The 14,081-nt window shown below is 49.0% G+C and overlaps 1 protein-coding gene across 1 annotated transcript in view; it reads right to left on the reverse strand.

The window, feature by feature from the left end:
• MMEL1 (membrane metalloendopeptidase like 1) overlaps positions 1-14,081 on the reverse strand; it is a 70,927-nt gene extending 56,846 nt beyond the window's left edge. Inside the window, exons 1-3 of the mRNA XM_038746908.1 lie at positions 13,978-14,081; positions 7,381-7,544; positions 719-796 (exon numbers count right to left, since the gene is read on the reverse strand). Of these exons, the coding sequence (XP_038602836.1) occupies positions 719-796; positions 7,381-7,534 (232 nt within the window). The 5' untranslated portion in view covers positions 7,535-7,544; positions 13,978-14,081. The remainder of the gene's footprint in view (positions 1-718; positions 797-7,380; positions 7,545-13,977) is intronic.

The following is a 14,081-nucleotide window of genomic DNA, read 5'->3' on the forward strand; positions in this document are numbered from 1 at the left end:
ACATGGGACTGTGAGCCCACTGTTGGGTAGGGACCGTCTCTATGTGTTGCCAACTTATACTTCCCAAGCGCTTAGTACAGTGCTCTGCACACAGTAAGTGCTCAATAAATACAATTGATTGATTGATTGACAGGGACTGTGTCCAACCCGCTTTGCTACAGCACTCAGTACAATGCCTGGCACAGAGTAAACATTTAACAAATACCACAATTGTTTGTGGTAATAATTTGAGGTAATAATAATAATCAATACCAGCGCTTAGAACAGTGCTTTGCACATAGTAAGCACTTAACAAATGCTATTATTATTATTGTTATTATCATTATCATTATTATTATGGAAGCTGGGAGACCCAAATTCTAGTCCCGGCTCTGCCACTGCCCTGCAGGCTGACTGTGGACAAGTAACATGTCCTCTCCATTTCCTCATCTTTAAAATAAGAAGAGAGCTGCCTTCAAGAGCTCCTAGAATGAAAACCCCAGGCTGATGACCTTGTAACAACCAAAGAACTTAACACAGAGTAAGTGCTTAATACATACTGGGGACAGCAGGGACACAACAGGAGCTCCCCCTCACCCCCTGCCCACCTCCCCCAACCCCGATTGTGCCGAGCTTGGCTGGAGCATCTTGTCACTGTTGGACTTTCAAAGCGGCAGTTGTTCTGAATGATTTTCTGCAGGGAGCAGGGTGAGGAGGGGTCTGGAGGAATGCTGGCTACCTCGGGCTTCTCGCCTCAAAGTGGTCTCCTCTTGGCTTGAGACCCAACGTGGAATAGAAAACTGCCTCACTGGACCCCCTAGGGAAAAACAGAAGACTCAACCTCTGACCACGCTGATAAAAAACTACACCGGCAAACCACTATCCACCCTCCTCCCCCTCCTCTTCTTCTTCCTCCTCCTCTTCCTTCTTCTTCTTCTCTTCTTCCTCCTTCACCTCTCTCTGCTCCTCCTCCACCTTCTCTTCCTCTTCTTCTTTTCCTCTTCTTCCACCCCCTCCTCTTCCTGCTCCTCCTCCTCCACCCTCCCCTCCACCTTCTCCTCCTCCTCTTCCTCCTTCTCCCCCTTTTATTTATATTAATGTTTGTCTCCCCCTCTAGATTGTAAGCTCTTTATGGGCAGGAAACATGTCTACCAACTTTGTTGCACTGTACATTCCCAAGTGCTTAGTAGAATTCTCTGCACGCAGTAAGTGCTCAATAAATACGATTGATTGATTAGTTATCCTCTTCCGCCTTCTCCTTCTCCTCCTCAATTTCTACCTCCTTCTTTCCCCTCCTCCTCTGCACACCCTCCTCTTCCTTCTCTTCATCCTCCTGTTCCTCCTCTTTCTTCTCCTCCTCTTCTCCTCCTCCTGCTCCCTCTGCTCTGCCAGGCCCAACCTCTGATGATAACACTGCAGGCCGACGTGTAATTAAAAACACAGAAACAGAGGCGTCCTTTTCCCGCCACCTCCACATCTGCACCAAGGGTTGGATTCGACCTAATCTGAGTGTGGCCTAGGGGAAGAAGCACAGGCTTGGCAGTCAGAAGACCTGGGTTCTAATCTTTACTCTGCCACTTTCCTGCTGTGTGATCTTGGGCAAGTCACTTCACTTAGTTTCCTCATCTGTAAAATGGGAATTAGATACCTGTTCTCCCTTCCCTTAGACTGTGAGCCCCGTGTCGGGCAGGGACTGTGTCCAACCTGATTATCTTGTATCTATCCCAGTGCTAAGTAGTGATTGCCACATAACAAATATTACATTGTTATTGTTGCTATTATTTCATTTCAGGAGGCTACAGCAGGACAGAGAACCAGTTCCCAGTTGCTGTCAGATTATGTGATCATTTACTTCTTTGTGTTCCCCAAGTGCTCAGTACATTGCTTTGCCAAAGATAGGTGTTCAACACAGTGCTCTGCACACAGTACACTCCTGGGGATACTAGTGCTCTTGATTGTAATCTCCCATATTAGACTGAAACTCCTTGAGACAAGGGATAGTATTGTTTATATCTTCTGTGGATTCCCCAGACAGCCACCATAGCGCTTTGCACAGATCAGATGCTCAGTACAGTGCTCTGAACACAGCAGACACTCAGTAGAATACTCTGCACACTTTAGGCTCCTAGTACAGTGCTCTGCCCTCAGCAGGTGCTCAGAAACTGCTTAACAAATGCTATAATAATTATTATTAAATCCTCCCTTCTTCTCAACCTCCTCCCTGGCCTCTCTGCCTCCAGCCTCTCCCCACTCCAGGCCACACTCCATACTGCCGGGATCATCTTGGAATGTTTCTCAGCACACCTCTCCCCTCTTTTCCAAGGCCCCTGATGTTTTCCCATCGAGTCATTGGCGTTAAGGCTCTCCACCAGATCTTCCCATCACCTCGCCCCCTCCTACCTCAACTCCCTTCACTCCTTCTACTGCCCAGCCCGCAACCTCCGCTCCTCCACCGCTAATCTCCTCACTGTACCTCGTTCTCGCCTGTCCCGCCGTCGACCCCCGGCCCACGTCATCCCCCGGGCCTGGAATGCCCTCCCTCTGCCCATCCGCCAAGCTAGCTCTCTTCCTCCCTTCAAGGCCCTGCTGAGAGCTCACCTCCTCCAGGAGGCCTTCCCAGACTGAGCCCCTTCCTTCCTCTCCCCCTCGTCCCCCTCTCCATCCCCCCCCATCTTACCTCCTTCCCTTCCCCACAGCACCTGTATATATGTATATATGGTTGTACATATTTATTACTCTATTTATTTATTTATTTATTTTACTAGTACATTTCTATCCTATTTATTTTATTTTGTTGGTATGTTTGGTTCTGTTCTCTGTCTCCCCCTTTTAGACTGTGAGCCCACTGTTGGGTAGGGACTGTCTCTATGTGTTGCCAGCTTGTACTTCCCAAGCGCTTAGTACAGTGCTCTGCACATAGTAAGCACTCAATAAATACGATTGATTGATTGATTGATTGATTGATTCCCACCTTCTTTATCAACTCTCTTGCCTACATACTCCCTAATCCCACCCTAAGAATGAGAAAGGCTGCGCATAAGGGAAGATTAAAGGAAGATTATCGACAAGACCGAGAGTCTAACAGTCAGGTCAGGTGGGAAAGGGATTGGGCAGGGATCTCCTGATGTTGTCAGCCAGAGCTTTGTCACCTCAAAGTCTTCCAGCATGCTAATGTTCGTGGAGGTCTCTTGTGGATGCAGGGCAGAGTGACCCTGGATGGTGGGCTGGGAAGACCAAAGGAGAGGACTGGTGGATTGGGAGGCTGAGGGGGTGCTCTGACCACTGAGTTCTCTGCACACACACACACACAGAGGGTGGTCGATACAGTGCTCCCTCAGAATAGTGAATACTGTGAAACATTTCGGAGTACAGGTTGCTCAGGTCTTCTCCGACCCCAGAGGGGACATGTATAGAAGCAAAATGCCTTCTTCTCAGACCATCTGTCCATGCGTAGCTCAGTGGAAAGAGCACCGGCTTTGGAGACAGAGGTCATGGGTCCAAACCCCGGCTCCGCCAATTGTCAGCTGTGTGACTTTGGGCAAGTCACTTCACTTCTCTGTGCCTCAGTTACCTCATCTGTAAAATGGGGATGAAGACTGTGAGCCCCCTGTGGGACAACCTGATCACCTTGTAACCTCCCCAGTGCTTAGAACAGTGCTTTGCGCATAGTAAGCGCTTAATAAATGCCATTATTATTATTATTATTATTATTATTATTATTATTATTTTGTGTAGGATTAAAATGCCTTCTTCTCAGACCATCTGTCCATGCGTAGCTCAGTGGAAAGAGCACCGGCTTTGGAGTCAGAGGTCATGGATTCAAACCCCGACTCCACCAATTGTCAGCTGTGTGACTTTGGGCAAGTCACTTCACTTCTCTGTGCCTCAGTTACCTCATCTGTAGAATGGGGATGAAGACTGTGAGCCCCCTGTGGGACAACCTGATCACCTTGTAACCTCCTCAGCGCTTAGAATAGTGCTTTGCACTTAGTAAGCACTTAATAAATACCATTATTATTATTATTGTTATTATTATTATTATTAAGCAAAGTAACCTGGAACACTGCTGCTTTTCCTCCCCACCACTAAAGGCTCTGCTCCTGGCATGCTCTATTGTGTGCCGGAACACAGAGATAAAAGCTGCTGCTGCATGTTCTTGGTCTCCCTGCCACTCTCCTGGAACCAACACTGGCTCTCCCCCTCCACACCACTGAGGAGACTCCATCCTGTCCTGCCTTCTACCTCCCTGGCGGGAAAGAGAAAAACATGAGACCTACACAACGGTCGTTGTGGCCATGGGGGTGCTTTGGACTCTGAGCCACAAGGAGCCTGAAATTCTGTTCCTCTAGATACAGAAACAGGGTGATGAGATGATGAGAAGCAGCGTGGCTCAGTGGAAAGAGCCCGGGCTTTGGAGTCAGAGGTCTGGGTTCAAATCCCGGTTCCGCCAATTGTCAGCTGTGTGACTTTGGGCAAGTCACTTCACTTCCCTGTGCCTCAGTTACCTCATCTGTAAAATGGGGATTAAGACTGCAAGCCCCCAGTGGGACAACTTGATCACCTTGTAACCTCCCCAGCGCTTATAACAGTGCTTTGCACATAGTAAGCGCTTAATAAATGTCATTATTATTATATACAGCACCCTACTTTTGTTGGTGGTTTTTTTTGTGTGTGTGTGTGTGTGTGTATCTGTCCTTGTCTTTTATGATATTCATTCATTCATTCAATCATATTTATTGAGTGCTTACTGTGTGCAGAGCACTGTACTAAGCGCTTGATATCTGTTTCATTCTTTCATCGCTCCTTACATGTCTGTTGCCTGTTCCCTTTCCTTCATTATAGTACCAGATTGTGAGCTCAATGAGGGCAGAATCTTGTCTAATTCCCACTTCCACATACTTTTCAAGCACTTAGTACAGTACTCTGCACACAGTAAGTGCTTAAGAAGTACTATTTTGACTGTTACTGCTAACTTTCCCTTCCACATTCCTATCTATTGAGGCAGGCTAGTGAGCCAGCATGGATTGCTCACTCCGGATTCTAACCAAACCCCTGTGAACTCGCCGATACTTGAGGCTGCACAGATTCCTATGGGGCTTGGATTACATGGGTCGATGCTCCTCTTGGGGAAGAAGTGTTTCTTCTCTCCTGACCAGACCACTGAATCGACCTCAATATGTTTCAGCTCACGTTTTTCCCTCAAAAATTTCAAAAGATTACCCATTTCTCTTTGCATAATAATAATAATAATAATAACAACAATAATTACGGTATTTGTTAAGCACTTACTATGTGCCGAGCACTGTTCTAAGCACTGGGGTAGATACAAGGCAATCAGTTTGTCCCATGCGGGGAATCACAGTTTTAATCTCCATTTTACAGATGAGGTAACTGAGGCACAGAGAATTTAAGTGGCTTGCCCAAGGTCACACAGCAGACAAGTGGCTCAAGCAGAAACTCCTGACCATTATCTTCAAAACCCTCCACCAGCTTATTTTCTCATTTATCATTTCTCTCCCCATACTTGTTTCCAAGCTCACTTTCTCACCATCCTTTGTTTTTGATTCTCCTGCCTCCAACCCCTGGCTCGTGCCCTTCTCCCAAGATGGAACTGCCTCCGTCTCCCCAAATCCACCACTCCACAGGAACTCTCCCCAACTTCAAAACCTCCTGAAAACCCACCTCCTTCAGGAGGCCTTCCCCAATCATTTGCACCACTCCAAGTCATGTCACCCCAACAGTCCTGCTCAACACATTTGAGATCCTAAAAGCACTTAGACCACTGAGACACAGAAAACACACACCGTACTCATGTCTGGCTCCAAGAGAAATGGATTCAAAGAATGGATGCTCTTGGGCAGCCTGGGAAGAAAGCTCTGGGAAGGTGGAAAGGGGTTGAATATGATGAGTTTCCCTCTCCTGACCCATTTCTAGCCCACCTCCTTGGTGGCCCCACCATTGTCCAGCAGACTGTCTCTAAAGCAATCAAGAGACCCTCCCTGACTAAGCCCTCCTTTCCCCTTCTCTTCCCTCTCCCTTCTATGTCAGTCTGACTTCTTCTCTTCATTCATCCTTGCTCTTCTTCCAGCCCCACAGCCCTGGTATACATATCTGTTATTTATCTATTTATATTAATGTCTGTTTCTACATCTAGACTGTGAGCTCACCGCAGGCAGGAAATTTGTTTACTGTTATATTGTACTGTCCCAAGTGCTTAGTACAGTGCTCTGCACAGAGTAAGCCCTCAATAAACACCTCTGGCCAAGGGTCACCAGACTGACTTAGAGGTGGCTTTGTAAAGCAATAATTCCTTGGCTCAAGGCTATTTTAGATTGATTTTGACTCCCCTAGGGATCCGTTGAGAAGCTCAAGCTGTGGGGTGTCTCTGGAGAAGATGCAGAAAGCTAGATTCAGTGGAGGCCCTGGCCCATTATAAAGGGTCTTTCGCCTAATGCTCCAGGAGCCAGAAATGGGATCTCTCTCCAGATAGTCCTGGAGCCAGAAGAGGTCTCCTTCCACATGCTCTGGGACTTGGAAATCAGTTGGAGTTGGGGGAGGGGGGAAGAGGGGTGTCTCTCTTCATGTGCTACCTGAGGGGAAGTCTCCCATCAGATACTCTTGGAGCCAGAAGGAAGGGTCTCCAGGAGCCAGGAGGGGAGAATGCTCAAGTGCTCAAGAAGCCAGATTTCCCTCCACAAACTCCAAGAGCTGAAAGGAGGGAGTCGTTGTCCTCTACTATGCACCACAGGAGCCGGAGAGGTTCTGGGGGCCGAAGGGAAGTGAGGGGCCATGCTGCCCACTGGTCTGGTTGGGGCAGAGCCGTGGGGGACGACGATTGGAGACTGGGCTGCCCAGGCCCTTAGGGTGGCAGGGTGACCTCTCTCCCATGTAGACCCTGCGTCCCCTCCTCGGTGATCCTTCTCCCCTCCCGCCAAGCTGGCTTCTTTGCAGGAGGGGTGCTAGCCAGAGTCCTGTGTGGCCCAGCCTGGATGGGCCCGGCTGGCCTAGCCCCGTCCGGAGCGTGGGAATCCTTGAGCAGCACGTGGACTTCACGAGGCACCTCCCGGTTGGGGCCAGGGTGGCGTTGGGTTTTTTATAAAGAATATAGAAGCTGCACTCAGCCTCTTCCCCACTCCCTCTCTATCTTTCCTTTTCCTTCCCTCTATCCCTCCCTCCCCGAGGCTCATCTTTCCCTTCCCCGGCCCTTTGGCCAGCTCACCTTGGCAGGGTTGGAGGCGTCACTGGCTGTGGGACCCTGGAAGACCCCAGGGCCTGCAGCGCCACATTTCCCCAGGGGACTGATCCAGCCTGGGACGCAATGCGCGGGATCAGGGCTCTTGGGTCTGGTGGGTCGGGGGACCGGGGGTCCCGGGCCTGGGGGTCCGGGGTCCGGCTGCTCACCTTTGCTGTCCACGTACAGGATTCCTAGCATCACCAGCCCACCCGCCATGAACAGCGCCAGGACGGTCAGCCCCAGCTCCGGCCAACTCCACGATCTCCGCCCGGGCCTGGCCGCTTTCTCCACAATGTCCATCTGACTTTCTGATTTCCCCATTATGGGAACTCTAGGCCAGGAAAGGAACAAGAAAACCAATTCATTCATTCAGCTGTATTTTTTGAGCGCTCACTGTGGGCAGAACACTGTACTAAGTGCTTGGGAGAGTACAATACAGCAATAAACGGACACATTCCCCGCCCACATCGAGCTTACAGTTTAGAGGGGGAGACAGACATAATAGAAATATTTCTATTTATAATAGAAATAAATACATGATGGATATGGACATAAGTGCTGTGGGACTGGGGGGGGGGGTGGGTGGGAACAAAGGGGGCAAAGTCGTCAAGGGCTCTAAAACCCCAGCGCTTAGAACTTTGCTTTGCACATAGTAAGTGCTTAACAATTGCTTACAAATGCTTAACAAAAACACAGAAGCAGCATGGATCAGTGGAGAGAGCATGGGCTTTGGAGTCAGAGGTCATGGGTTCGAATCCTGACTCCACCACATGTCTGCTGTGTGCCTTGGGCAAATCACTTAGCAGTGTGGCTCAGTGGAAGGAGCACGGGCTTGGGAGTCACAGGTCATGGGTTCGAATTCCGCCTCCCCCACATGTCTGCTGTGTGACCTTGGGCAAGTCACTTCACTTCTCTGGACCTCAGTTCCCTCATCTGTAAAATGGGGGTTAAGACTGTGAGCCCCACATGGGACAACCTCATCTCCTTGTATTCCCCCCAGCGCTTAGAACAGTGCTCTGCACATAGTAAGCGCTTAACAAATACCAACATTATTATTATTATTATTGTTCTCGGAGCCTCCATTACCCCATCTGTAAAATGGGGATTAAGACTGTGAGCCCCATGTGGGACAACCTGATCACCTTGTATCCCCTCAGCACTTAGAACAGTGCTTTGTACATAGTAAGCTCTTAACAAATGCCATCATTATTATTATTAATGGGGGGGGGGCATGGAGGGCTTGCTCAGCAGGGGAAGGGATCTGGAGAGGGCCCCCCCAGAATCACCGTAGGAGGGAGAGAAGGGAAAAGGGGCTTTTGGGTGACATATCCCTTCATTCATTTTCAATTGTGTTTATTGAGCGCTTACTGTGTGCAAAGCAATGTGCTAAGCACCTGGGGGAGTACGATATGGTCGCCCTAGGATCAATCAATCAATCAATCAATTGTATTTATTGAGTGCTTACTGTGTGCAGAGCACTGTACTAAGTGCTAGGGAAGTACAAGTTGGCAACATATAGAGACAGTCCCTACCCAACAGTGGGCTCACAGTCTAGGAGGGGGAGACAGAGAACAAAACCAAACATATTAACAAAATAAAATAAATAGAATAGATATGTACAAGTAAAATAAATAAAGAAGTAGAGTAATAAATATGTACAAACATATATACAGGTCCTGTGGGGAAGGGAAGGAGGTAAGACGGGGGGATGGAGGGTGGACGAGGGGGAGAGGAAGGAGGGGGCTCAGTCTGGGAAGGCCTCCTGGAGGAGGTGAGCTCTCAGTAGGGCCTTGAAGGGAGGAAGAGAGCTAGCTTGGTGGATGGGCAGAGGGAGGGCATTCCAGGCCAGGGGGAGGACGTGGGCTGGGGGATTTTCCCAGCCCCTCCCCAGAGCCCCCAGGAAGAGACCAGCCGCCTCCGGACTTACCTGGGTACGGAGCAGGGGGGGACGGGGGGTCCTGGTCCAGGTGGGGAGCCCCCCGGCTCAGAGCCATGCTGAAGGCCGCTTGCCCTCACCCCCGTCCGGCCTCAGAGCCCCTTCCTTGGGAACTTTATCCTCTCCGGGAGCCCCCTGCAGCCCCCAACCCTTGAAAAGAGCTCCTGGCCCGGCCGCGGATGGGGGGCGTCGTCCTGGTAACCTGCTCAGCTTCGGGGTCCCTCATCCGACGGGCAGCAGCTCGGCCTCAGTTTCCCAACTTGCCCTCGGAGCAGAGCCCAGCCCGGCCTTGTCCAGCGGGGAGGGGGCGACCCGACAAGCCCAGGGTCAGGGCCAGCCAGGAGGAGCCCAAGGCGCCCAATCAATCAATCAATCAATCAATCAATCTATCAATCGTATTTATTGAGTGCTTACTGTGTGCAGAGCACTGTACTAAGCGCTTGGAAAGTACAAATTGGCAACCTATAAAGACAGTCCCTACCCAACATTGGGCTCACAGTCTAAAAGGGGGAGACAGAGAAAAAAAAAACAACAACCAGAAAAACCCAAACATACTAACAAAATAAAATAAATAGAATAGATATGTACAAGTAAAATAAATAAGTAAATAAATAGAGTAATAAATATGTACAAACATATATACATATATACAGGTGCTGTGGGGAAGGGAAGGAGGTAAGATGGGGAGATGGAGAGGGGGACGAGGGGGAGAGGAAGGAAGGGGCTCAGTCTGGGAAGGCCAGACTGATCAATCAATCAATCAATCAATCAATCAATCAATTGTATTTATTGAGCGCTTACTGTGTGCAGAGCACTGTACTAAGCGCTTGGGAAGTCCAAGTTGGCAACATATAGAGACAGTCCCTACCCAACAGTGGGCTCACAGTCTTGCCCAGAGGGCAAGGGGGGCAGTGGAGAGGATGCAATGCAGCTAAGTTTAGTCTGCCAGCCGAGAGGCTGTTGGATTGCCCTGTGCCACGGTTTCCTGGCTTTTTTAACCTTGTTACTTGGGGTGTCGCCCTGTCAGGCAGACAATCGCATGGTAACGAGGGTGGGGGCCTGGGAAGGAGGGGGAGCGGGAACCAAAAACACACCCACTCCCAGCAGCCTCAAAGCTTGCAGGGGGAAGGGGGCTGTTACACACCCAAGACCACTTAGAGCAGCCAACAAATCTGTAGCCCACTGTTGGGTAGGGACTGTCTCTATATGTCGCCAATTTGTACTTCCCAAGCGCTTAGTACAGTGCTCTGCACACAGTAAGCGCTCAATAAATATGGTTGATTGATTGATTGACAACCTGATTACCTTGTACCCTTTTTAGACTGTGAGCCCACTGTTGGGTAGGGACTGTCTCTATATGTCGCCAATTTGTACTTCCCAAGCGCTTAGTGCAGTGCTCTGCACACAGTAAGCGCTCAATAAATACGATTGATTGATTGATTTAGTTAATAATAATAAGACCACTTAGAGAAGCAGCGTGGCTCAGTGGAAAGAGCCCGGGCTTCAGAGTCAGGGGTCACGGGAATGAATACGCCGCCGCTGGACTCTCCCTCCAATAGTTGAGAAGGGTAGAGTACTGGAAACCCTCCAGGTGCGACCCTGAGAGGGGAAGTAAGAGCTTGGGAGAGTGCTATATAATCAATGAATCAATCAATCGTATTTATTGAGCGCTTACTGTGTGCAAAGCACTGTACTAAGCGCTTGGGAGTAGAAGTTGGCAGCATATAGAGACAGTCCCTACCCAACAGTGGGCTCACAGCCTAAAAGAGGGAGACAGAGAACAAAACTAAACATACTAACAAAATAAAATAAATAGAATAGATATGTATAAGTAAAATAAATAAATAAATAGAGTAATAAATATGTACAAACATATATACATATATACAGGTGCTGTGGGGAAGGGAAGGAGGTAAGATGGGGGGATGGAGAGGGGGATGAGGGGGAGAGGAAGGAAGGGGATCAGTCTGGGAAGGCCTCCTGGAGGAGGTGAGCTCTCAGTAGGGCCTTGAAGGGAACAATAAACAGACAGATTCCCTGACTACAGTGAGCTTGCAGCATAAAGGGAGAAAGTACGGTTGATAGAGGATGACCAACACTCCAGCTCTGTAGATCTTTAGATCTTCTAGACTGTGAGCCCGCTGTTGGGTAGGGACTGTCTCTATGTGTTGCCAACTTGTACTTCCCAAGCGCTTAGTACAGTGCTCTGCACACAGTAAGCGCTCAATAAATACGATTGATTGATTGACTGATCTTTAGTTTGGCTTGAAGTTGGCTATCACCTGCCACCTCACTCTTTTTGATAATCTCTCAGAAGATGTGTTGGCCTTCTTGATTCTGTTTTCTGTGTCCTTATCTGTCCTTGCATCCTTGGTCAGTGTGCTGCCTAGGTAGCAGAGCTCTGCCTGCTTTGTACTGACAGTATTAAGAGAAGCAGCATGGCTCAGTGGAAAGAGCACAGGCTTTGGAACCAGAGGTCATGGGTTCAAATCACAGCTCTGCCAATTGTCATTCATTCATTCATTCAATCGTATTTATTGAGAGCTTACTGTGTGAAGAGCACTGTACTAAGCGCTTGGGAAGTACAAGTTGGCAACATATAGAGACGGTCCCTACCCAACAGCGGACTCACAGTCAGCTGTGTGACTTTGGTCAAGTCACTTAACTTCTCTGTGCCTCAGTTCCCTCATCTGTAAAATGAGGAGGAAGACTGTGACCCCCCCAGGACAGCCTGAACATCTTGTAACCTCCCCAGCACTTAGAACAGTGCTTTGCATGTAGTAAGTGCTTAACAAATACCATTATTATTATTTTTGGCTATGTAAATTGCTTCCCCAGGGCAGGCTAACACCTCACCTTAGTTTTCTTGGGATTTATTGTTAGCCCATAGCTTCTGGCTGATTCAGTGAGGAGGTATACAGTCGACTGCATATCGACCTGGGTACACAGTTCATTGTAAACAGTGACTGTATACAGTGGCTGTTTCCAAGACTTCGGATAGCGCTCGAAGCCTGTTGATATGGATGTTTCCCGGGGACGTGAAATACCACTAACCCTCTCTGTGAGCTCCTTGAGGGCAGGGAACATATCTTCGACTTTGGAAATCTTAGGAAATCCCACTGAACTAGAATTTCTAATGCTGGGAGAGCTGTCCAGAGTTCCGAAAGTCCTTCTCCCCACCCCTCCTCAGGCCAGACAACTTCGGGAAAACAGTGGCTTCATCACCACAGATGGCATTTCAGGGGCACTGGCCCCCACTGTCCTAGCGGAGGTGGCACGTACACCCTCAACATAAGTCTTCCTCTCCAAATGTGGGTTTTTAAAATTGTTTTAAGATGAAGGGAGACAGCATGGTCGATGGGAAACAGCTCAGAGCAGGGAGTCCTCTAGACTGTCATCTTGTTATGGGCAGGGAATGGTCATTTATTTTTGTATTGTACTCTCACAAGCGCTTAGTACTGTGCTGTGCACTCAGTAAGTGCTCAATAAATACGATTGAATGAATAGATCTAGGCTCTAACCTAGTTGTAGCTTGCTTCTGTCTTATTGTATGAGTTCTTAACCTCTCTGAGCCTCAGTTTCCTCTCCTGAAAATGGGACTAAGATGCCATCTCTCCTTATCTATTCGTTTATGATCTCCGGGTTGAACAAGGACTGTTTCTGATTTGACTGTCTTGTAGCTTGGCACAAAGTGCTTAATCCTGGTTGGGGAGTGGGGACTATGGGTGCAGAAGGGTCTGGATTTCTGTCCAAAAGTCTTGGCCCCATTCCCCAAAAGGAAGCTTTTGGGCTTGGGAATCAGAGGTCATGCGTTCAAATCCAGGCTCCGCCGCTTGTCAGCTGTGTGACTTTGGGCAAGTCACTTAACTTCTCTGGGCCTCAGTTCCCTCATCTGTAAAATGGGGATCGAGATTGTGAGTCCCACATGGGACAACCCGATCACCTTGTATCCTCCCCAGCACTTAGAACAGTGCTTTGCACATAGTAAGTGTTTCACAAATACCAAAATTATTCTTATTATTCTTATTAACTAAACAGATTTGTTGGCTGGTCGACCTCTCTCTCTCTCTCTCTCTCTCTCTCTCTCTCTCTCTCTCTCTCTCTCTGTCTCTCTGTCTAAGTGGCATTTGTTAAATGGTTATTATGTGCCAGGCAACTGGACTAAGCAATGGGGTAGTGAAAAGATAACCAAGTTGGACCCAATCTGTGCCCCACATTTTACAGATGAGGTATCTGAGGTACAGAGAAGTGAAGTGACTTGCCCAAATCACATAGCAGACAAAGAGATGGAGCCAGGATTAAAACTCTGGTCCTTTGATTCCTTGACCTGTGCTCTCTCCACTAGGCCATGCTGCTTCTCTAGATTCTCTCCCTCACTAGATTCGTGGACTCAAGATTTCAATTTACCTTCCGGGGCGCAAAATGCCAGGGGTGGGTAGAGCAAGCTGCCCCCTTGACCACCACAACCCCCGCCCCACCTTGGGCAGATGAAGCCCAGTGCTGCACCCTGCCTCCATGGCTGGCTGATATGAAGGCCCGAAAAGGTGCTGGGTTTTGACGAGAAGGAATGAGACTCACTGGGCAGTGGGGTTGGGGAAGCCCGTAGCTGAAGCCTGTGACAGGAGACAAGGCCCTTGAGGGGAGGGTATCTTCAGAGTGTTACTCCAGTGACTGGAGAGCGCCTTCTTTAGCTAACATGGAATTATGAACCAGAGGCCAGCCTCCTGACTCCGGTCAAGGAGCCCACCACTGAGAAATAGAAGGCCTAGAGGAAGGAAGGCAAGACATCGTGCCCACCCACCCACCCTTCTGGCCAGGTGATGCCTACCTGTCTCCCTGGGCCTCTGGGCAATCTTCATCGTCACACACAGCCCATCCGCGGACTGTAGCAGGAACAGGCTGGCTGGCTGTATTTCCTGTGTGGGGAGACTT

This window comes from Tachyglossus aculeatus, chromosome 5, assembly GCF_015852505.1.
Source record: "Tachyglossus aculeatus isolate mTacAcu1 chromosome 5, mTacAcu1.pri, whole genome shotgun sequence".
Taxonomy (NCBI): domain Eukaryota; kingdom Metazoa; phylum Chordata; class Mammalia; order Monotremata; family Tachyglossidae; genus Tachyglossus; species Tachyglossus aculeatus.